Consider the following 23,186-nt stretch of genomic DNA (forward strand, 5'->3'; position numbering starts at 1 on the left):
GATTTCTTAAAAATAAAGCAACACTTTAATTAGATATTAATGACTGTTCTTCTGCAGGGGAGAATGTTTCTGTTTTGTGGCAAGCTTTGCTCTGATGAATACAAAAAGAAAAATAGAGTTATGGCAATGTGTGACTACTGTAAACTACAGAAAATTATAAAGGAGACTGTACGATTCTCAGGAGTTGATAAGCCATTCTGTAGTGAAGGTAAGAAAAAAGCTCAGTTGTAGCCATAGAGCATGTGGTGGTTATGAAGTAATTTGTGATGAGTTGGGCTGCTGCTGCTGCTGCTAAGTCGCTTCAGTCGTGTCCGACTCTGTGCGACCCCATAGACGGCAGCCCACTAGGCTCCTCTGTCCCTGGGATTCTCCAGGCAAGAATACTGGAGTGGGTTGCCATTTCCTTCTCCAATGCATGAAAGTGAAAAGTGAAAGTGAAATCGCTCAGTCATGCCCGACTCTTAGCGACCCCATGGACTGGAGCCTACCAGACTCCTCCGTCCATGGGATTTTCCAGGCGAGAGTCCTGGAGTGGGGTGCCTTATTAATCCACAATTAATTTTCAAGAAATTTCTTTTTTGAGGTATAATTTGAAGCTTTTTTATTGAGTTTATACTTAACTCACTTCTAAGTCTATCCTTTTAAATGTTATAATAATCTCAATAAAGAAAACCTTTCCAAATATAATTAGAACAATGGTCTTAGTATGGAGTATAGAAAATCTCTTTGTAAGTTTAACTTCAGAGATCTTTTTTTGTATCCTTTCATAAACGGGGTACTTGGGCAATTACTGCTTCTCGGCTTAAGGAACTTTTATACCTCTTATGTTTCTGAATATAGATAACCTAATATTTACAGTGTATGTTTCAAAGGTGATATGAGTTTGTTTTGTGAATACAGATAGGACTATCTTTTAACTTAGAGCCAAATAATTGTGTCCAGATTTAGAAGTTAGCTTAAGGCTGGTATTATTGAAGACTGTAGAAATTCACTTCACTGCCTTCTGGTTAATGTAAACTTGATGTATCTTCCTTTTATCCTTCTGGTTCTCAGTTTGCAAATTCCTCTCTGCCCGTGACTTTGGAGAACGATGGGGAAGCTACTGTAAGATGTGCAGTTATTGTTCACAAACATCCCCTAATTTGGTAGAAAATCGACTGGAGGGCAAGTTGGAAGAGTTCTGTTGTGAAGATTGCATGACCAAATTTACTGTTCTGTTTTATCAGGTAAATATGATATAGCTCTTTGACTTTCTGAAGTTGGTACAGTTATTTTCTATTTAAAATATATTCAGATTATGTGAAGAGAAATTGGTTGTTTAGAACTAGGTAAATAAATAAATTATGGGCTGTGGGCTCCTAAAGCAAAATTCAGTTGACTACAAACATGAAATCTTTGGGGTCAAGAAGATAGGATTTTTGGAGATTTTATTGTTGTTGGGGGAACTGTTCCTTTTATTTTTTGCTTTCTTGTAAGGCACACGGATCTTATTTATAACTTTTAGTTCTTTGTAGTTGAAATTTTACACAGTTATGTTGCCTTAAGTGGCTCTCTCATTCAGAAGTGGTTCTGAGGAACTTGAAGTGAGCCTTTGCTCTCACTTCATGAGTTAAATGACTCTGACCTCCCTACCCTTCATCTGCCTTCTTTTTTTAAAATTACTTTTTTGAAAGCCTAACAACAAAAGCTGCAATTAAACCACTAATACATGTCTGGTGCTTCATAAATATTATTTCATTTAATCTTCACCACATTCCTTGGTGGCTCAGATGGTAAAAGAATGTGCCTGCAGTGTAGGAGATGTAAGTTTGATCCCTGGGTCGGGAAGATCCCTGGAGAAGGAAATGGCTACCCACTCCAGTTTTCTTGCTTGGAAAATCCCATGGACAGAAGAGCCTGGTGGGCTACAGCCCATCAGGTTGCAAAGAGTTGGACACGACTAAGTGACTAACACTTTCACAATCCTAAGAGATAAGGTATAGTATTGCTGTTGTTAGGTTGTTCTGGTATTGCCTGTTTATAAATAAGGAAAAAGAATAAAGTCCAGGGAGGTTATGTAATGTTCCCATCAAGAATCTGGTAGGAGAGGAACAGCACCTGTAACACTCCAGTAAAATCACCTGTTTACTTGTCTAGCTACCTAAAATATAGTTTTCTTTGAGAGAAGGTATGTCGTTTTCATAATTATATGACTAGGACCTATCTCAATGCTCAAGACGAAGGAAACCTAGTTAGATATTTTTTGAATGAATCTAAGTCTTTATGACCAGAAAGCCCATATTCTTTTTTTTTTTTTTAACTTATTTTATATTGGAGTATAGCTGATTAACAACAATGTATCAGTCCAGGTGCACAGCAGAGTGACCATAGCCCATATTCTTTATACTGCAGTAGGCTGCCTCTTGAAGAAGGCAATGGCACCCCACTCCAGTACTCTTGCCTGGAAAATCCCATGGGCGGAGGAGCCTGGTAGGCTGCCGTCCATGGGGTCGCTGAGGGTCGGGCACGACTGAGCGACTTCACTTTCACTTTTCACTTTCATGCATTGGAGAAGGCAATGGCAACCCACTCCAGTGTTCTTGCCTGGAAAATCCCAGGGACAGGGGAGTCTGGTGGGCTGCTGTCTATGGGGTCGCACAGAGTCAGACACGACTGACGTGACTTAGCAGCAGCAGCAGGCTGCCTCTTAACCTTAAAAAAAAAAAAAAAGCCTATCTTTTGATTCCTTCACCAGTAATTTTGAAAACAGGAGATCAATTTTTATATCTTCTCAATAAAATGAATAGTGTATATATTTTTGACTACAATATCTTGAGGTAGGAACCTTACATTTTGTGATCTCAACTGACTCATACATTCTGTTTTCATAGTTCCTTCTAGTTTTATGATTAGTGTTATGTTTTCATTGTTTTATAGTTTTCAGCCTATCCTGTTTCACATTTCTTTCTCAGATGGCCAAGTGTGATGGTTGTAAACGACAGGGAAAGCTAAGTGAGTCCATAAAATGGCGAGGAAACATCAAACATTTCTGTAACCTATTTTGTGTCTTGGAGTTTTGTCATCGTCAGCAAATTATGAATGACCCTTTTTCACAAAATAAAGGTAAAATTAAACTTGGTTAATGGGCTCTTTCTGTCACTGCTAAGTTACTGTCAGCACTCAAAGTTGTAAATAATATAATAACAAAATTTCACTGCATTCAGATAGCCTAAATTTACTTAAATTTTCCTTTAAGAATCCTTAAAGATTGCCCTAGTGGGCAAATTAATCTTGATGCTTTTTGTTTTCAAAATCAAACATACCAAGGAATCAATAAATATATAAGCAGTAATTTTCTAGGAAAATTAGATTTGTTTGCTTTTGATTGAATTTATCTGTATATAAATAACTTACACTAAGTGATATGTTGCTATTCAGTTAATAAAACAGAAATAAAAATAGAAATCAGGGCAAACAAAGGAAGAGGATATGTTAATATAGTGGCTGTTACTGGTATGAGATTTGATTCAGAGCTTGCTTGTAGCCAAGGGAAAAAGAACAACACATTAATTATATCAGAAAGAATAAAGTAGACCAGTTCTTCATGGGTAGCAAAGTTTTTCCTGGCTAAGAATAAAATAATTTTGCAAGTAGGACAGCTAATGTGGTCAAAATATCCAGATGAATAGATATGTGGCATGTTCTGAAAGTAGCTCTCTGAAGTAGCACTTCTCTGAGTTAGGCTAAAAACATTTGATGTTATGTTCTCTTATCAAAGCCTGGAGTGCTCCTGAATTGACAGGATTCACATGCTCTGGCTTTATGGTCTGGCCTTTGTCTACTTTTGCAATCTTATTAATCATCACCTTGACCACATATGCCTTGAGCTAATCTTTTGTGTTATCATCCATTCCCTAAGACCAGTCTGGGTAATGGTGGAATTTTCATTCTATAATGTGGGTTAACAAAATCAGTGTTCTTATGTGGATGAAGAGCTACGTCACCAACTTATTTATAAAAATTATCAGGTTAAATTTTTATTTGAATCAAGCTTTCGGTGTAGAAATTTTAACATTCACTAATGGAAAAGTCCAGTCAATCCTGAAGCCGATAACTGTATTTTTATACATTAAGTATTTGAAGTTTCTAATTTTAGAGAATTAGGCACCCTTTAAGTCCCAGTGAACACTAAACAGGATCACCCAACCCAACATTCAGTTCAGTTCAGTTTAGTTGCTCAATTGTGTCCAACTCTTTGCGACCCCATGGACTGCAGCACACCAGGCCTCCCTGTCCATCACCAACACCCAGAGTTTACTCAGACTCATGTCCACTGAGCCGGTGATGCTATCCAACCATCTCATCCTGTCTTCCCCTTCTCCTCCCGCCTTCAATCTTTCTCAGCATCAGGGTCTTTTCAAATGAGTCAGTTCTTCGCATCAGGTGGCCACAGTATTGGAGTTTCAGTTTCAACATCAGTCCTTTCAATGAATATTCAGGACTGATTTCCTTTAGGATGGACTGGTTTGATCTCCTGCCTGTCCAAGGGACTCTCAAGTCTTCTCCAACACCACAGTTCAAAAGCATCAATTCTTCGGTGCTCAGCTTTCTTTAGTCCGACTATCATATCCATATATGACCACTGGAAAAACCATAGCCTTGACTAGACGGACCTTTGTTGACAAAGTAATGTCTCTGCTTTTTAATATGCTGTCTAGGTTGGTCATAACTTTTCCTCCAGGGAATAAGCGTCTTTTAATTTCATGGCTGCAGTCACCATCTGCAGTGATTTTGGAGCCCCCAAAAATAAAGTCTGCTACTGTTTGCATTGTCTCCCCATCTATTTGCCGTGAAGTGATGGGACTGGATGCCATGATCTTACTTTTTTGAATGTTGAGCTTTAAGCCAACTTTTTTACTTTGCTCTTTCACTTTCATCAACAGGCTCTTTAGTTCTTCTTTGCTTTCTGCCATAAAGGTGGTGTCATTTGCATATCTAAGGTTATTAATATTTCTCCCGGCAGTCTTGATTCCAGCTTGTGCTTCATCCAGCCCAGCTTTTCGCATGATGTACTCTGCATATATGTTAAATAAGCAGGGTGACAATATACAGCCTTGACGTGCTCCTTTTCCTGTTTGGAACCAGTCTGTTGTTCCATGTCCAGTTCTAACTGTTGCTTCCTGACCTGCATACAGATTTCTCAAGAGGCAGGTCAGGTGGCCTGGTATTCCCATCTCTTGAAAAACTTTTCACAGTTTGTGGTGATCCACACAGTCAAAGGCTTTGGCATAGTCAATAAAGCAGAAATAGATGTTTTTCTGGAACTCTTTTGCTTTTTCGACGATCCAGTGGATGTTGGCATTTTGATCTCTGGCTCCTCTGCCTTTTCTAAAACCAGCTTGAACATCTGGAGGTTCATGGTTCACATATTGTTGAAGCCTGGCTTGGAGAATTTTGAGGATTACTTTACTAGCATGTGAAATAAGTGCAATTGTGCGGTAGTTTGAGCATTCTTTGGCATTGCCTTTCTTTGGGAAACCCAACATTATGCAGTTATATATTTGTATTGCCTTGAAACTTCGTTGTTAAATAGAGTTTTTTTAATGTGTGCATGTGATCCTTTTGTCTTACCTTTTTGTTTATTTTAATCAGTAAATATTTCTAAGGCACACATTGCTTCAGTGGCGCTCCCTGCTGCAAGGACAAATACAACACCAGTTATAACCAATGTGGTGTCATTGGCAAAAATACCTCCTGCCCAGCCCACAGGGAGTGGTGTTTCAAAAGGTATGACTTGAAGTAAAGGCATTTGGGTAAACTGTAGAGGTTTTTTCCTAGTGTAAACAGCACCTACTGGTAATACTCACATGTACATTTATATGAAGAAACATGCCCCTCTGTCCCTGAGGGAAGTGGGTAGCAAGCAGGGTGGCGTGCATAGAGAAGGAAGTGGTATGTATAATTTATTTTTTAAGGAATCCCAATGATTTAATATAGCTACCTTTAACATCAGAGATTGTAACACAGTATGTTGGGATTGGGGCCCAGGAATCCGTTGCCTTTACCAAGCACCCCAGGTGATATTGATGCCAAATTTCCTTGTACTATTTTTTGAGAAATTCTGGACTAGACTCTAGACCACCTTAGAGAGAGGAAAATGACCTCTTGGTTTCAGTGTTTACTTGTGTATATTCTAGGGATAATAATGTATGTTTTAATTTATAACAGGTGCAGTTGTTACTAAAGAGGCAACAAAGATCATTGAAAATGTAAGTTTTATTATCTTCCTGATTAATGTTCCTTGGGTTTAGTTTCATTTTGATATATAGCTTCTAAGGTATGTCTGAGTATATTTCTATTTGCTACTTAGTTGTTTTAAAAAGTGGAGTAATATACTATGCACTAATTTTTGTTTTTGAATTTTAAAGTTAGATTGTTAATAAGAATGCATTTCTGATTTGTTTTACTGTTTGTGTTCTGGTTCCTTAGTTTCTTTAAATACTTGTTAATTCCATCTGGCTGCTTATTTTTCTCTTACTACTTTCAAGTATTTTTCTTTAAGACTAGAAGGTTCTGGAAAAGTTCACTGTATTGTTTTATGCATCTTTGGATTATGTGAAGCTGAAAATAGTGCAAAGTAAGATAATATTTAAATTCTTTATTGTGAAACTTCCCAAAATTAAAAAAAAATTTAAAGAAATGCATAATTTCAAATCTGGCAGGCTGAAAGAGTTGCAGACTATGTCACTGTCTTATGTCAGCATCACTTTAGCAGGAAAACAAAATTCCTATCATCCTTTATCAATATCACACAAAACCTAATGTGTCATATCTTGGGTTAATGTTTTTGTTATTGTGTTGCTCTCTTAATATTTGCTCTTGATACAATTAAAAGTCTTTTAAAAAATGTCAGGTAACAATGTGATTGAGGTTCATTAAGTGGTAGTGCTGTACTAAAAAAGTGTGCCCCAAATTCAATAAATTTGGAGAAGTTAGATGTGATAAAACTCTGTGAAGAAGGCTAGACCATTGCTATGATATCTCATGCTGTTAATTTAGGAGAGTGCACCCTGCAGGGTCTTAGAGATAATGTTCAAAAAACCCCAAAGTGGTTTTAGAGCAGATACACCCTTTAGTTCATGAAATTATCTTGTAACCAGGCAAGGATGATGGAATAAATTGAAAAAGTCCTGGCAACACAGGTGTAAGATCAATGCTGCCATAATGTGCCCCTAAGGCCAAGCTCTCATCTGTGCTAAGACATGAAGTATTTTTGATGATTTGAAAGGAGGTGACACTGAGACAAAAAGGTTTACTACAAGTCATGGCTGGCTTTTCAAGTTTAAAGCCCACCAAGGTTTTAAGAATATAAAAATGAGCAGGCAAGCTATATCTGCTAGCACTGAAGCTATCAAAACATTTCAGCGTTCAGTCAGTCAGTCAGTCAGTTTAGTTGCTCAGTCGTGTCCGACTCTGCGATCCCATGGACTGCAGCATGCCAGGCTTCCCTGTCCATCACCAACTCACAGAGTTTACTCAGACTCATGTCCATTGAGTTGGTGATGCCATCCAACCATCTCACCCTCTGTCGTCCCCTTCTCCTCCTGCCTTCGATCTTTCCCAGCATCAGGGTCTTTTCCAGTGAGACAGTTCTTTGCATCAGGTGGCCAGACTATTGGCGTTTCAGCTTCAGCATCAGTCCTTCCAATGAATATTCAGGACTGATTTCCTTTAGGATGGACTATTTATTTCAGCTTTACCAGAATTTAAAGAGTCTTTAACTTGGAAGACAACATAACATCTGCTAATAAAGAAGCTTTTAAAATGGCAAAGAAGGTAAATTTGTGCAAGGTTGATGAAAGGGATGTTGAGATTTTACTTGGGTTGTTTCCCAGGGATTAATAAAGGAGGACTTGCTAGAATTAGAAAAACAAAGGTAATAGGAAGAGGGCCCCAGGAATTAGCCTGGGTCTTCAGCGCATCAACTAGCAGCGAAGCGACTGGCATAGACTTTGGACCATATTTCAGCAACAGTTGCTAGTTTTGAAGATGATCCATATGTGGATTGCACTCCATGGTGGTGAAGTGAAAGATGGACAAGTGTCTTTGCATATGAAGAAATCCTCAGTGGGGAAAAAAAGAGAGAAACCTAAACCATGTTAGATTCATTAGCTTCATTCTTTAGCAGAAGTCTTCCAGGAAATCAGACCAGCCTTCGCCATAATGTGGAGAGAGAGTTTATCCTACTTAATTTGATATCTCTTAACTCTCCCATTATTAAGATTGTTGGAAGAGGATAATGATAACACTAGTTAATTATTTTTAGGCAGTATACCACATTAGTTAATGAACTGTCTTTAAGTTAATTTCATATTTATATGTATATTATGTATTGTACTTTAAATTATTTTAAAATTACATGATTAATAAATCACTGTTATAGAATTAATAATTTTATAAACTGCTTAATTATATAATGAATTATTAATGTATTGTGCCTTAAATTAATGTGTATTGTTATGAAATAAGTATTGTTGTGTATTATGTTATATATTATGAAAATATTCTATATTATAAGTTTATATTCTGTGATAATGCATCCTTCCTCTATGTGTATGGGACAATTAGTTTTAAATTATGTTGGTTTTGAATTATTCAGGAGCATATTTCTCATATTAAATGTGACTGCCCTACATATGTTTTCCCTATAAGGAGTACTTCTGTAATTCAGCCAGTCATTTAAACTGTGTTACAGAATAGTTCTGGTTAATATTTTCAGTTTAGTCTATAAAAGGTATAATAATAAATAATGTAGTATTTTTATGATTTTAAAAAAAGAAAACCGGACTGTTTTAGAATCTTTTTCTTTGTTTCCTGGATTCCTTCAGGTTATTTAAGTGGTCCTAAATTTGGGGGAAAGGTGAGGTACTGGGAAGTGCAAAGAAGAAAACATCCTGCAAATGTCAGCAAACTTCTGTAAAGGTCTAGAGAGTAAATTAGACTTTGCAGGCCATGCAGTCTCTGTTCCAGCTCCTTACTTCTGCCACTGTAGTGCAGAAGTAGCCATCGACAATACCTGAGTGAGTGAGTGGCTCTGTTCTAGTAAAACTTTAAAACACAAATGATGGGCTGATGAACCAAGCTTTGCCAACTCCGTGTTCTACGGTATTCCCTCCATCCATAATTAACCATTGATAGATTTGGCTTATTTGCTCACAGTTTTTTCTTTTCTTACCCTCCCTGTTTAAAAAATGAATCACTGCCCCCAGTCCTTTTTCACATCCCCTAGAGGCAGCTACTGTTAGGAATTCGGTGTGTGTCCTTTCAGACTGCTTTTAATCTTTCACGTTCATATATACACATCCATGGAAAATAATTTATTTTTTAAAATATCCATCTGATTCTTAATAGATTTGGTGCATTTCTACTGCTGCTGATAATATTGTATATTTTGTTGTTCTGTTGCTGGGTTGTGGTCTGACTCTTTGCACCCCATGAACTACAGCATGCCAGGCTCCTCTCTCCTCTACTATCGCCCGGAGTTTGCTCAAATGCAGGTGCATTGACTCAGTGATGCTGTCTAACCTCTGCTGCCCGCTTCTCTTTTTGCCTTCAATCTTTCTCAGCATCAGTGTCTTTTCCAGTGAGTCGGCTCTTCGCATCAGGTGGTGAAAGTATTGGAGCTTCAGCTTCAGCAAAATTTCTTCCAGTGAATATTCAGGGTTGATTTCCTTTAGGATTGACTGGTTTGATCTCCTACATTGCATGTAGATACCACATTTTATTTATCTATTGCCCTGTTGATAAGCGTATGTTGCTTCACTATCAAAAATTTCTGCTCAATGAATGAACATTCTTGTATACGTCTTCTCGTGCATGTGTGCAGGTGTGTTTGTCTAGTGTAGACATGGAAGAGTGGAATTTTGAGGACAAAGTGTATTTGCATTTTAGTTTTCAAATCGCCCTGTTGAGTGAGTGTTCCAGTTTTTATTTCCACCGGCAGTTTCTGTTTGTACTCATTTCCTACAGCCTTAGTATCATTTTATGTTTTCAGATTTAAACTTTTTTTTTGCCAGTCTTCAGTAATATCTTATTGTTTTATTTTGTATGTCACTGATTACTAGTGAGTTTGCTTATATTTCTGTTTGTGAACATTTGACTTTTCTTTGAATTTCCTGTTTTTAATTATTCCCCATTTTTGTATTTGTCTTTTTTCTTATGGATTTCTTTCTATGTTCTGGATTTGTCTTCCTTTCTACTCATCATTTTTATCAACACAAAAACATGTGGTATTATTTCCTACCTGAAAAAAATCCTTCTTTAATACCATGGCCTTTCAGTTACTATCCCATTTTTCTGCTTTCCATTTTGGAAAAAAATCCTTTAAGGGTGGCCTCTGCTTGTTGCATCATTTTTTTAATCTGTTTTCCTTCCTTAGCTCACTCTAGTCAGGCTTTTATTTGTACCACTCTGCTGAAATATTTCTTGTCAAGATCTCCATCAGTCTTTATTTTGCCAAATCTAGTGGTCCGTTTTCAGTTCTCATTCTCCTCATGCTTTCAGTAACATTTGATACAGTTGATCTCTCTTTCCTTCCTTGAAATACCTTCAACTTCTAGGTCATCATACTTATTTCTTTTGTCAGTCTTCACATTTCTTTATAGGGGACTCATACAGTCCTCTGGTTTTAAACCACCTGGATGGTGGCTGATTACTAGACTTACTTCTCTTGCCTTGACGTCTGAGCTCTAGGTTCACGTATCCATCCAACTGTCTGCATGACATCTACTGTTAGATGATGAATAGCCATCTCAGGTAAAGCCGAGTCCTTTTATTTCCTGCACACTTCCTCTGCAGTGTTCCTTACTTCTTATTACTGCTGGTGCCATCTTCTTAGTCTGAGCCACCACCATCTTTCTTCTGTATTATTGTGGTGACCTGCTGCTTGTCTTTCTCCTTCCATTCTTGCCATTTTCAGTTTTTTTCCTCCACAGTGTTGCCAGAATGATCATTTTAAAACACAAATCAGATGGTCACTCTGATGCTTTAAAAACTTTCAACAAAATTCTGAAAAAGAAGAATAAAGAAGGGGAAGAGCTAGTTCCCCAAATTATAACTACAAATTTAAAAAAAAGTTTAAAAAATTTTATTAGCATATTGTTGATTTACAGTGCTGTGGTAGTTTTAGATGTGAAGTGAATCATTTATACAATAGATTTTATAGAGCTACATAGTTGAAACAACAGGAAGCCACGGATAGACAGTTCAATAGAAAAGAAGTCCAGAAATAGACCTAAATATATAAAAAAATATATATTTATATTTGTTAATATCTAATACACACAATATATTTATATAAAGATTTAATAATTTTTTATTTAATAAAATTTATTTTAAAATTATATATAATTATAAATATTATAGAAATGTTATATATATTATATATAAATCTGAGAAGGAAATGGCAACCCACTCCAGTTTTCTTGCCTAGAGAATCCTGTGGACAGAGGAGCCTGGGGCTGCTGTCCATAGGGTTGCACAGAGTTGGACACGACTGAAGTGACTTAGCATGCATGCATGCATGCATAAATATATATATATAATTATATAAAATTATATATATAATATATATGTAAATATATATATATATGTATGTGTATATATATATACACACATACACATGACTTTAGAAATAATAAAGGTGGCAGTTTACATCATTAGGAGAGATCTAGATTATTCAATAAACAGTGTTGTGACAACTGAGTAGACATATGGAAGAAAATACCATAGGATTTCTACCTCCTAAGTTAAACCAAAATGATGCCCAGATGGAGAACGGTTTCAAGTTTAAAAAATAATGAAAGTATTAGGAAAAAGTATAGGAAAGAATTTTAATGCAGAAGTAGGGAAAGTCTCTCTAAATATGTCGCAGAACCCAAAAGCCATAAAAGATTTGTGAGGAAAATTCAACTACATTTCAAAGTCAAGACACATGAGAAAAATGAAGAAGTTGCAATTTATGTTGTAGAAGGCTATTTTTTCCCATATGTAAAGAGTTTCTGTGAGTCAGTCAGAAGACCCAACACCCATTAGGAACATGGGTAAGAGTATGATCCATAATTTTACAGACTTGGAAATAAAAATAGTTCTTAAACATACACAAACATAATTCAGCTTCAAGATTAGAGAAATGCTATTTAGAACTATAGTTCTATCAGATGGCAAAGATAAAAATGCCAATAGCAGTTGGTAAAACTGCTACAGAGGGCAGCTTAGTAAAACCTGTTAAAATTTAAAATGTAAGTACTCTTTTACCCAGGAGCTCCAATTTTAAGAATTTACCCTTCAGATCTATTCTGCACATGTATGAAATGATGTACAAGGATAACAGTTGCAGTATTGTTTGTAGTAGGAAAAGCCTGTAAACATCTTGGTGGTTTCATCGGTGATCAGGGCTGTTGTGAGTTCATCCTGAGATATTGTATAAATTAGAAAAAAAAAAATAGCCCTAGATAGAGAGTCTGAAATGCATCCTCTCCAATCCCACACTTAGTCACATGGCCTGGCAAGTGGAGTCCCTTGCACGCATACACAGCTGCTCTGTTCAGACTGTAGTTAAATATACCGTATCCCGTGCAGTGGAATATCATGCAGTTAAAAAGAATGTGGTGGCTCTTTATGTACAGACACAAAGCAGTCTTATATATGTTTTGTGCCTGTACGTTTGTATGGAATACCTCTGGAAGGCAGCCAGTAATGAGACAGCAGTGATTACCTCTGAGGAGAACTGAAAGACTGGGAGAGAATTTTAACAGGGAGAATTATTTTTTCATTATTTGCTATTTGAATTTTTGGGTTTGTCCCATATTATACTGCCCATTAAAAAACATGCCTAGAATTAAAAGATAAAGGAAAACCAGGAAAAGGATATGAATAGACAGTTCACAGAAGAGGAAATATAATAAATAATGCTTAAACATGAAAAATATCTAACCATACTACTATTACATAATTTCTCACTTATTGAGAAACAGCAAAAAACATTTGATGGTGTTTAACAGTATTGGGAAACAGGCAGGCTCCTTTACATTGTAATATACAGATTTTCATATACTTTGACCCACCAAATAGCACTTACACGACCTTATTCTAGTCAGCACGCCTGGCAGTCCTGCGGATCTGTCTCTTGTTTCAATAGGGTCTAGCTGGAATAGACCCAGGGACGCCTCTTCTTGCAGCCTCTGACCACCCTCCAACCTCTTTTCCAGTCCTAACCTTCAGAACCATCTTCTCAGCTATCCACTGTCTGCAGGACCAGCCAACATTGTCTTTATTACCACCAGTCAACCAAGAACTCCCAGATTAATCAGAATTATTCCACCAAGGTGGAGGCCAGCATGAAATGCGTGGTCAACCTGCATCTGCAGGCCTCCCACACGTACTGCTCTCTGAGCATCCATTTCCACCATGGCACTGTGGCTCTGGAGAATGTGGACCACTTCTCCTGAGAGTTGGTCTCTTGAAGATACAAACCTGGTGCAGTGGCTGCATCCTCCTCCAGGGTGGCCGAAGCTGTCCCACGATGAGTGAGGTAGAACCCTGGACACTGTGGACACTGCTGTGGTCGTGGAGAAGAACCTGAACCAAGCCCTTTTGGGTCTTCATACCCTGGTTCTGCCTGTGCAGGCCTCCGGCTCTGTGACGTCCTGGAGAATCACTTCACAGATGAGGAGGTGAAACTCAGCAAGAAGTTGGGCATCCACCTGACAGATTGGCTGCCGTTGGGCCGGCACGTGTCCCTTTGAGGGGTCAGCCTCAACTCCAGAAGGGCTCAGAGCCTCTGGCCCAGCTGCCTCTGAGGGGCCACTGTGCATCCCCCAGGTGTCAGGACTTCTGCCTGAACATCTTCCTAAAGCCACTAGGCAGCTTTTTAATGACCCAGGAGCCCTCTCCCAAGCCATGGGCCAAATGGAGACAGTAAAGGCTTTGCAGGAAAAGAGAAAAGACCTTAGTCTATAGATATACTAGCACATGCAGAATCAATTTGTATGTAAGGATATTTATTTGTTTATGGTAGCAAAAGATTTGTAACATTTAATGTTCAGCAGCAGGGACTTTTCAAATTACATATAGTGCATTCAGTGTATAAAAGTGTTAACAGGCAGCTTTGTATAAAGTTATATGAAAATACTTCCAAGATGGTTAGCTAAGTGGCAAAGCAAGGTGCTGACCTTGCTAATAATATGCTACCATGTGTAAAGGCTGAGTGCTGAAGAATTGATGCTTTTGAACTGTGGTGCTGGAGAAGACTCTTGAGAGTCCCTTGGACAGCAAGTCAGTCCTAAAGGAAATCAACCCTGAATATTCATTGGAAGGACTGATGTTGAAGCTGAAACTTCAATACTTTGATATGATATGATATGCCTACCCGATATGATAGAGCCTGATATGAAGAGCCTACTCATTGGAAAAGACCCTGATGCTGGGAAAAATTGAGGGCAGGAGAAGGTGGCAGCAGAGGATGAGATGTTGGATAGCATCATTAATTCAATGGTCATGAGTTTGAGCAAACTCCAGGAGATAGTGAAGGACAGGCGAGCCTGGCTTGCTGCAGTTCATGGCGTCACAAAGAGTTGGACACGACTGAGCAACTGAACAACAACATCATGTGTAATCAGAAGCAACTTAATTATATAGCCCATCTCTAGAAGGATGTATAAGAGACTGAGAACACTGTGTTCAAGACTGAGTTTGGATACATGGCACACAGTTGTAGAAAACTTACTTTTCACGCATATACTTTATGAATGACTACATCATTCAAAATTATTGCATCTAACATCTATTGTGGCTTTCCCTGGTGGCTCAGACAGTAAAGTGCCTGCCTGCAATGCCGGAGACCCATGTTTAATCCCTGGGTTGGGAAGATCCCCTGGAGAAGGAAATGGCAACCCACTCTAGTACTCTTGCCTGGAAAATCCCATGGACAGTGGAGCCTGGTAGGTTACAGTCCATGGGGTCACAAAGAGTTGGACACGACTGAGCAACTTCACTTTATTTTCTTTCAACATCTATTTAAAAAGTAAGTTTAAATAACAGTCTTCCCCTTATCTGTGGGGAATATGTTGCAAAACCCTCAGTGGATGCCTGAAACTATGGACAGTACCAAACCCAATATATACACTAATTTTTTTCCTATATATACACATCTATGATAAAGTTTAGTTTATAACTTAGGCAGAGTAAGAGATTAACAACCATAGCAATAACAGAACAGGTATAACAGTATACTATCATGAAAGTTACATGAATGTGATCTCTGTCTCAAAGTACCTTACTGTACTGTATCATCATTGTTGGATGATGTGAGATGATTGAGGTGAAGTGTGTAGGCGTTGTGATGAAGTGTTACGCTTTTCCCTTTGCACTTGAAGGATGTACTTTAGGACTTCTCTTTGGCGTATCTGAATTGCTGCTCTTGTGTTTTGGGATGCCATTATCAAATACAATAAGAGTTATGCTGTGCTGTGCTCAGTCACTTCAGTCATGTCTGACTGTGACCCCATGGACTGTAGCCCACCAGGCTCCTCTGTCCACAGGATTCTCCAGGCAAGACTGGAAGTGGGTTGCCATGGCCTTCTCCAGAGGATCTTCCTGACCCAGGGATTGAACCTGCGTCTCTTGTGTCTCCTGCATTGTAGGCAGATTCTTTACCCACTGAGCTATCTGGGAACCTAAATACAGTAATAGTTACTTGACCACAAGCACTGTGATACCACGGCAATCGTTTGACATCCTTGATGGCTGAAAGTGGAAAAAATAGTGGAAGTGTTAATTGCTTCAGTCATGTCTGACTATGAGATCCCATGGACTGTAGCCTGCCAGGTTCCTCTGTTCATGGATTCTCCAGGCAAGAATACTCGAGTGGGTAGCCACTCCCTTCTCCAGGGACTCTTCCCAGCCCAGGGTTCAAACCCAGGTCTTCTGCGTTGCAGACAGATTCTTTACTGTCTGAACCACCAGGGCTACGAAATGACTAATGGGCAGGATATGCCGGACAAAGGAATGGTTCACTTCCTCTTCAGGACAGAACGGGACAGCAGGAGATTTTATCGTGCTCCCCAGAATGGTGCACAGTTCCGTAACGTAAACTTGTGAATTGTGTATTTCTGGAGTTTTCCATTTAATACTGTATTTTCAGACTGCAGTTGACCATGGGTAACTGAAACCAAGGAAGCAGAACTGCAGACGAGGAGGGACTGCTGTGTACCATTGGTGGTTTCCCATCACTCTTAAAATACAATCCTAATTTTCTGGCTTTTGTTTTTAAATTGAAGACCTTCCAGGGCTGAGAACAGTGCCTGGCTTGTAGTAAACATTCAGTAAATGTTTACTGAATGAAAGAACATGTTTTAAATACATTCGCCCATTCTGTTGTTTGTCCTTTAACTTTAAAGGCCATTGTTTGCAAAAGTTTAAAATTTCAAGGTAGTCAATTGTATCAGCCTTTTCTGCTTGTAGTCTTTCATGTTTTATTTAAGAATACTTTCTCTGTTGTTGTTGTTCAGTCGCTAAGTCCTGTCTGACTCTGCGATCCCCTGGACTGCAGCATATCAGGCTCGCCTGTCCTTCACTATCTCCTGGAGTTTGCTCAGATCCACGTTCATTGAGTCGGTGATGCTAGCTGACCGTCTCATCCTCTGCTGCTCTCTTCTCCTTTTGCCTTCAGTCTTTCCCAGCATTAGGGTCTTTTCCAGTGAGTCCGCTCTTATCAGATGGACGAAGTATTGGAGCTTCAGCTTGAGCATCAGTCCTTCCAATGAATGTTCAGGACTGTGCTTTAGGATTGACTGGTTTGAACTCCTTGCTGTCCAAGGGACTCTCAAGAGTCTTCTCCAGCATCATAATTCAAAAGCATCAATTCTTTGGCGCTCAGCATTCTTTATGGTCCAACTCTAATGTCTGTACATGACTACTGGAAAAACCATAGCTTTGACTATACGGACCTTTGTTGGCAAAGTGGTATCTCTGCTTTTTAATACACTGTCTAGGTTTGCCCTAGCTTTTCTTCCAAGGAGCAAGTGTCTTTTAATTTCGTGGCTGCAGTCACCATCTGCAGTGACTTTGGAGCCCATGAAAATAAAATCTGCCACTGTTTCCACTCTTTCCCCCTCTGTTTCCCATGAAGTCATGGAACCAGATGCAATGATCTTTAGTTTTTTGAATGTTGAATTTTATGCCAGCTTTTTCACTTTGCTCTTTCACCCTTATCAAGAGGCTCTTTGGTTCCTCTTCACTTTCTACCATCTAGTATCATCTGCATCTCTGAGGTTGTTGATATTTCTCCAGGCAGTCTTGATTCCAGCTTGTGATCGATCCAGCCTGGCATTCGGCATGATGTACTCTGTATGCATGCCCGCCACGTCACTCAGTCATGTCCAACTCTTTTGGACCCTATGGACTGTAGCCCACCAGGCTCCTCTGTCCATGGGACCCTCCAGGCAAGGATAATGGAGTGGGTTACCATGCCCTCCTCCAGGGATCTTCCTGACCCAGGGATTGAGCCTGGATCTCTTATTTCTCCTGCATTGGCAGGCGGGTTCTTTACTGCTAATGCCACCTGGGAAGCCCTATGTTCTTTTAAGTTAAATCAGCCTTGTCATACTCCTTTCCCAATTTTGAACCAGGCACAGAAGAAAGGGAAAGGAGAAAGAAGGCAAGGGAGAAAGGGAAAGATATATTGAATGCAGAGTTCCCGAGAACAGCAAGGAGAGATGAGAAGGCCTTCTTAGATGAACAGTATTTTCTCTGAGTTCTGGTTATTTGAAAATTCTCCATTAATTTTAAAGTTTTATTTTTTTTGTGTTGAGGTCTTTAATCCATATGAAGTATTTTTTTGCATATGGTCTGAAGTTTGATCCAGTTTTTCTGAATATCCAGTTGTCCTAATCTGCAGATTGTTTTCGTTGTACTTACTGTAGGCAGAGTACTTTTAAAAATCAATAAATGGTACTGATACTGATTGAAGAATTAGTAATTAGTATATATTTTCCAAAGCAATTTTATTGTACCACTCTTTCAGAGAATTATATTTCTTTTTATATGTATCACCTTTCGATCAATAGCAATTATAGTCAGTGAGAAGATACTAAAAAAAAAAAAAATCTGTCTTTGGTTTCTGAATTTGTTTTTAACTAGGGAAGTGTGCAGACAGATGCCATGAAACTTCTGTCTTCCCAGTCTTCAAAACTTTTAAAGAACAAAGCGTTATTGTGCAAACCTGTCACACAGACCAAGGCTACCTCTTGCAAACCACATACACAACACAAGGAGTGTCAGACAGGTACGTGTTGTGCTTTCCACACTTAGTAAGTGTGTTCTCTGTTTTGTGTGCTTGTTTTGATTTTTTAACAAAGAAGAGTCATGGGGAGTTTCTTAAATGTGAAAACATTAGTTCTTGGATCACTTACTTTGAACGTCTGATTTATTCCTTTTGTATTTATTGTCATTAACACTAATAACTACTAAATTGAATCCATATGTACCAAAGCGTTATGTGGACAATATCTTCTGAACAAGCATCTCCTGTACATGTGCATTGCTCTTGAGATGTACTGACAGGCTGTTATAATTACTAAATACAAATTTAGTTACAAGCTTTAGTGGATTAACCTTGGTTCTTTTTTAAACACTGAATTAATTTACTAAAAGTATAACTATATGTGTGAGGTATTGGTGATCAGGAAAATTATTTGAAAATGTTGTATACTCTTGCCCCAATCCATGTTAACTGCTTTTAATCCCACTACCCTTATATTTTCAGGTATTTTTATAGCCTATTCTGCCTAAAACATTTATTTTAACTTTTTATTTTATATTGGAGTTTATAACCAATTAACAATATTGTGATAATTTCAGGTGGACAGCAAAAGTACTCAGTCATAAATATACTGCTGAAAACTTTTTTTGCTATTTCTTTTTAATGATAATTTTACTTCACAGAATATACTATATTTAAAAGCTTATTCTGTCAACAACTAACCATGAGTTTTTATGTAGGATGTCTTTCTTTTGGTAGGAGTCAAGGAGAATTGTTTTCCTTCCTCAGTAAATCTAATTTGTTTTATATTCCTGTTAAAATGATACACTCTTTGTTTACCTGTATTTTATATTAAATACACATCCACATATGGAAGGTAGTAAGGGATCTGTGGACAGCTACATATGTGGGTATGTGTGTGCTTATTACATTTTTTGAATGTCTAGATTCTATTAGGATGTTTTCTATATACTGTTGTAAACTACTTTTTTACTTGACATTGCATGAAAACATTTCATATCAACATAAATTTAAATATATATTGCGATTCTTAATGGATGCACAGATCCCAATGTATATAACATACGGATATGTATATAACGTGTATCCATCCTCCTTAGGTTGAACATTTAGATTGCTACTGGTTTTTTAGTGTTATAAACAGTATTGAGTTAAGGGTGTATAAACAGATCTTTCTCCACTTGTATAATTATATCCTTAGGCTAAATCCTAAGTAGTGGGATTACTGATTCAAAAGCTGTCATAGATTGTTAAGGCATAGATTTTGATGTGTTATTGCAGAATTACCCTCCTGAAAAGTTATATCAATTTATGCTCCAGCCAGCAATGTTTGATAGCATCCATTTCTCTGCACTTTGACACTGGGTATGAAACCCCTTTCCCCCTCAACTTTAATTCTGAAAAATTCCAAATTTTGAGATTGAAAATACAGCACAATGAACACCCTTGGAAGAATATATGAATATACACAATGAATATACCCTTCATCTAGATTCACTCAATATTAACTTTTTTCAACATTTTTTTTCTCCTTTTACTCCCGTCCCCACATCTTTTAAAAAGTAAAATAGTTTATTTTTAACTTGGTGTGTTCTACAGACATCAGCCCTAATTCCACTCATGTATTGAATGCATGGCATTGCTAGGACATGAACGACTGCCCTCGGCTTTATTAATACTTATTGTCAGGGACCAACCTTTGAACAAACAGAAATTCAGCTAAAAGCTGAATTAAAAATGGCATCATGGAAGTATTATGGTTTGTGTTTAAACCTTAATTAATATATGCTCTTGACAAATATAAATAGTAACAATGTAAATTTTAAATGCTTGGGGGATAAACATAAATTGCTTATTCTTGAAAATAACTGATTCAAATATTTCATTCAGATTTATCTATGCCTAATGAGAAAAATGATGCAGAACTTGATTCTCCACCTGCAAAGAAAAAAAGAATAGGTTTTTTCCAGACTTACGATGCGGAATATTTAAAAGTTGGTTTTATTATCTGTCCGGGATCAAAAGAAAGTTCACCGAGGCCACAGTGTGTCATCTGTGGAGAAATTTTATCCAGTGAAAACATGAAGCCAGCAAATCTTTCTCATCATTTGAAGACAAAGCATTCAGAATTAGAAAACAAACCAGTAGATTTTTTTGAAGAAAAATCTCTTGAAATGGAATGTCAAAACAGTGCTTTAAAAAAGTGTTTACTAGTTGAAAAGTCACTTGTTAAAGCTTCTTATTTAATTGCTTTCCAAATTGCTGCCAGCAAAAAGCCATTTTCCATTGCTGAAGAATTAATTAAACCATATTTAGTAGAAATGTGTTCAGAAGTTTTGGGTTCCAGTGCTGGAGACAAGATGAAAACCATTCCTCTTTCTAATAATACAATTGGACACAGGATTGATGAACTATCTGCAGACATTGAAGATCAGCTGATACAAAAAGTCAGAGAGTCAAAGTGGTTTGCCCTTCAGATAGATGAATCATCAGAAATCTCAAATACCACCCTTCTTTTGTGCTATATTCGTTTCATTGATTATGGTTGTAGTGATATAAAAGAAGAATTATTATGTTGCATTGAAATACCTTCCCAAATGACGGGTTTTGAAATATTTGAACTAATAAATAAATATATTGACAGTAAATCTCTGAATTGGAAGCATTGTGTTGGTCTCTGTACAGATGGGGCGGCAAGCATGACTGGTAGGTGTTCTGGTTTAAGGGCAAAAATTCAAGAAGTTGCCACGAATACGGTGGCATTTACACATTGTTTTATTCACCGTGAACATTTAGCAGCAGCAAAGTTGTCTCCATGCTTACATGAAATTCTTTTGCAGTCAGCACAAATTTTAAGCTTTATAAAGAGCAATGCGTTGAATTCAAGAATGTTGACAATTTTGTGTGAAGAGATGGGGTCTGAGCATGTGAATTTACCACTTCATGCTGAAATGCGTTGGATATCAAGAGGAAGAATTTTAACAAGATTATTTGAATTACGACATGAAATTGAAATATTTTTAAATCAGAAGCATTCAGATTTGGCCAAGTATTTTTTTGATGAGGAATGGGTTGCAAAGGTGGCCTATTTATCAGATGTTTTTTCACTTATAAATGGATTAAATTTAAGTCTCCAAGGAACTATGACTACACTCTTCAATTTGTATAATAAAATCGATATGCTTAAGAAAAAGTTAAAAACGTGGTTGAAGCGCACACAAGAGAATGATTATGACATGTTCCCTTCATTTTCCGACTTCTCCAGCTCATCAGGCTTAAATATGAGCAGTATGGCAGGCGTTATATTAGAGCACCTGGAAGGACTTTCTCAAATGCTCAATGATTGTTATCCACCAGAAGACGACGTGCGTTCAGGAAATCTGTGGATAATTAATCCTTTTACGAATCACCAAAAGAGTAATCTCACGGACTTGGAAGAAGAAAAATTAGCACAATTATCATCAGATTTAAGGTTACAATCAGTATTTAAATCAATGTCTGTAACTCAGTTTTGGATAAACGCAAAGGCAAGTTACCCAGAACTCCATGAAAAGGCGATGAGATTCTTATTACCTTTTTCAACTATTTATTTATGTGATGCTACCTTTTCAGCTTTGACTGAGTCAAAACAAAGAAATCTGTTGGTTTCTGGCCCTGCACTACGACTTGCTGTCACATCTTTAATTCCGAGGATAGAAAAATTGGTAAAGGAGAAAGAATAGTAATCTGCATATTCCTTAGTATCAAAGTCTATAATTTTGTGTTAAATTTTGTATGAGTATCTGAAAATATAATTTCCTAGTGTGGATATATGTTCTCGGTGATTAAATATGTGTTTTAATAATTCTTCTCTTTTTGTTGAGGAATTTAATAATTACACATTTATACATAACTATATATAATTTTAATAGTCCAAGGTAGAGAACTTAGCTATTTTATTGATGGATCAGTCATTTGGATTAGTGACAAAGATGTAGGTAATGAAAGGCCCGGTTTGTTTTTGTTTTTTTTGGTTGGTGTTTTTTTTTTTAACTTTTTATTTTTTGTTGGGGTATAGCCAGTTAACAGTGTTGTCAGTGTTGTGATAGTTTCAGGTGGACAGCAAAGGGACTCAGCAAAAGGCCCAGTTTATAATGTAATAGCTAACACACTTGGATGTTGAAACTGCTTGGCCTTTAGAAACACATGGGACATTTCAGTCTTCAGCCAGCCGGTTGTGGGTAGATAGAAGACCAGATCCAAGCAGCTTGGCTAACAGGAAATGGAAGCAGCAGGAGAATTTGAGACCCCTGTTAGGGGCCTCTCAGCTCTCTAGACCTGGCTTAGCGAACCTTTCTCGTAAGAGGCCAGGTCGTGAATATGTTAGGTTTTGCAGGCAATATGGTGGGAACTACTCAGTTCTCTTGTTGCATCACAAATGGAGTGGTAGACAATACACAAACTGTGGTTCAATTAAACTACTTATTTATGAACACTGTAATATGAATTTCATATATTTTCAAGTGTCATGAAAGCTACCTTAAATTTTTTAAAATACTAAAAAATGTAAACAAGCATTGTTAGCTGGGGGTGGGGGTTAGTTAGAAAAAAAAAAAAAAAAAGCACTTTCTACATTCGTCATAGTTTTCTCATCCAGGTTTAGATAGATTTCGGTAAAAGAAAATGGGCCAGGAGTGGACTGCAAGGTTTTGTTCAGTGCAAACGCCTCTACCCACCGCTGCACATAGCTGAATTTTCAAACACCTTTCACATTGGAATTTCAACTGAGAGATATTAGAGCGAAAATATATTTCAGGCAAAGATAAGAAACAGCTTATTTTATAATCACTAGCAATTGATTTATTCCTAATAATTTCACAAATAATTT

General features: G+C 37.6%; 1 protein-coding gene across 4 annotated transcripts in view; it reads left to right on the forward strand.

The window, feature by feature from the left end:
- The window catches only part of ZMYM6 (zinc finger MYM-type containing 6), a 43,827-nt gene extending 21,664 nt beyond the window's left edge, over positions 1 to 22,163 (forward strand). For all 4 annotated transcript variants that reach the window (XM_070368469.1, XM_070368470.1, XM_070368471.1 and 1 more), the window contains 7 exons: positions 58 to 208; positions 1,054 to 1,226; positions 2,952 to 3,102; positions 5,632 to 5,766; positions 6,208 to 6,248; positions 18,178 to 18,322; positions 20,210 to 22,163. In XM_070368469.1, coding sequence (XP_070224570.1) covers positions 58 to 208; positions 1,054 to 1,226; positions 2,952 to 3,102; positions 5,632 to 5,766; positions 6,208 to 6,248; positions 18,178 to 18,322; positions 20,210 to 22,041 — 2,628 coding nt within the window. In that variant the 3' untranslated portion in view covers positions 22,042 to 22,163. The remainder of the gene's footprint in view (positions 1 to 57; positions 209 to 1,053; positions 1,227 to 2,951; positions 3,103 to 5,631; positions 5,767 to 6,207; positions 6,249 to 18,177; positions 18,323 to 20,209) is intronic.
- The last annotated feature ends 1,023 nt before the right edge of the window (positions 22,164 to 23,186 follow it).

Source organism: Bos mutus, chromosome 3 (genome assembly GCF_027580195.1).
Source record: "Bos mutus isolate GX-2022 chromosome 3, NWIPB_WYAK_1.1, whole genome shotgun sequence".
In the NCBI taxonomy this organism is placed as follows: domain Eukaryota; kingdom Metazoa; phylum Chordata; class Mammalia; order Artiodactyla; family Bovidae; genus Bos; species Bos mutus.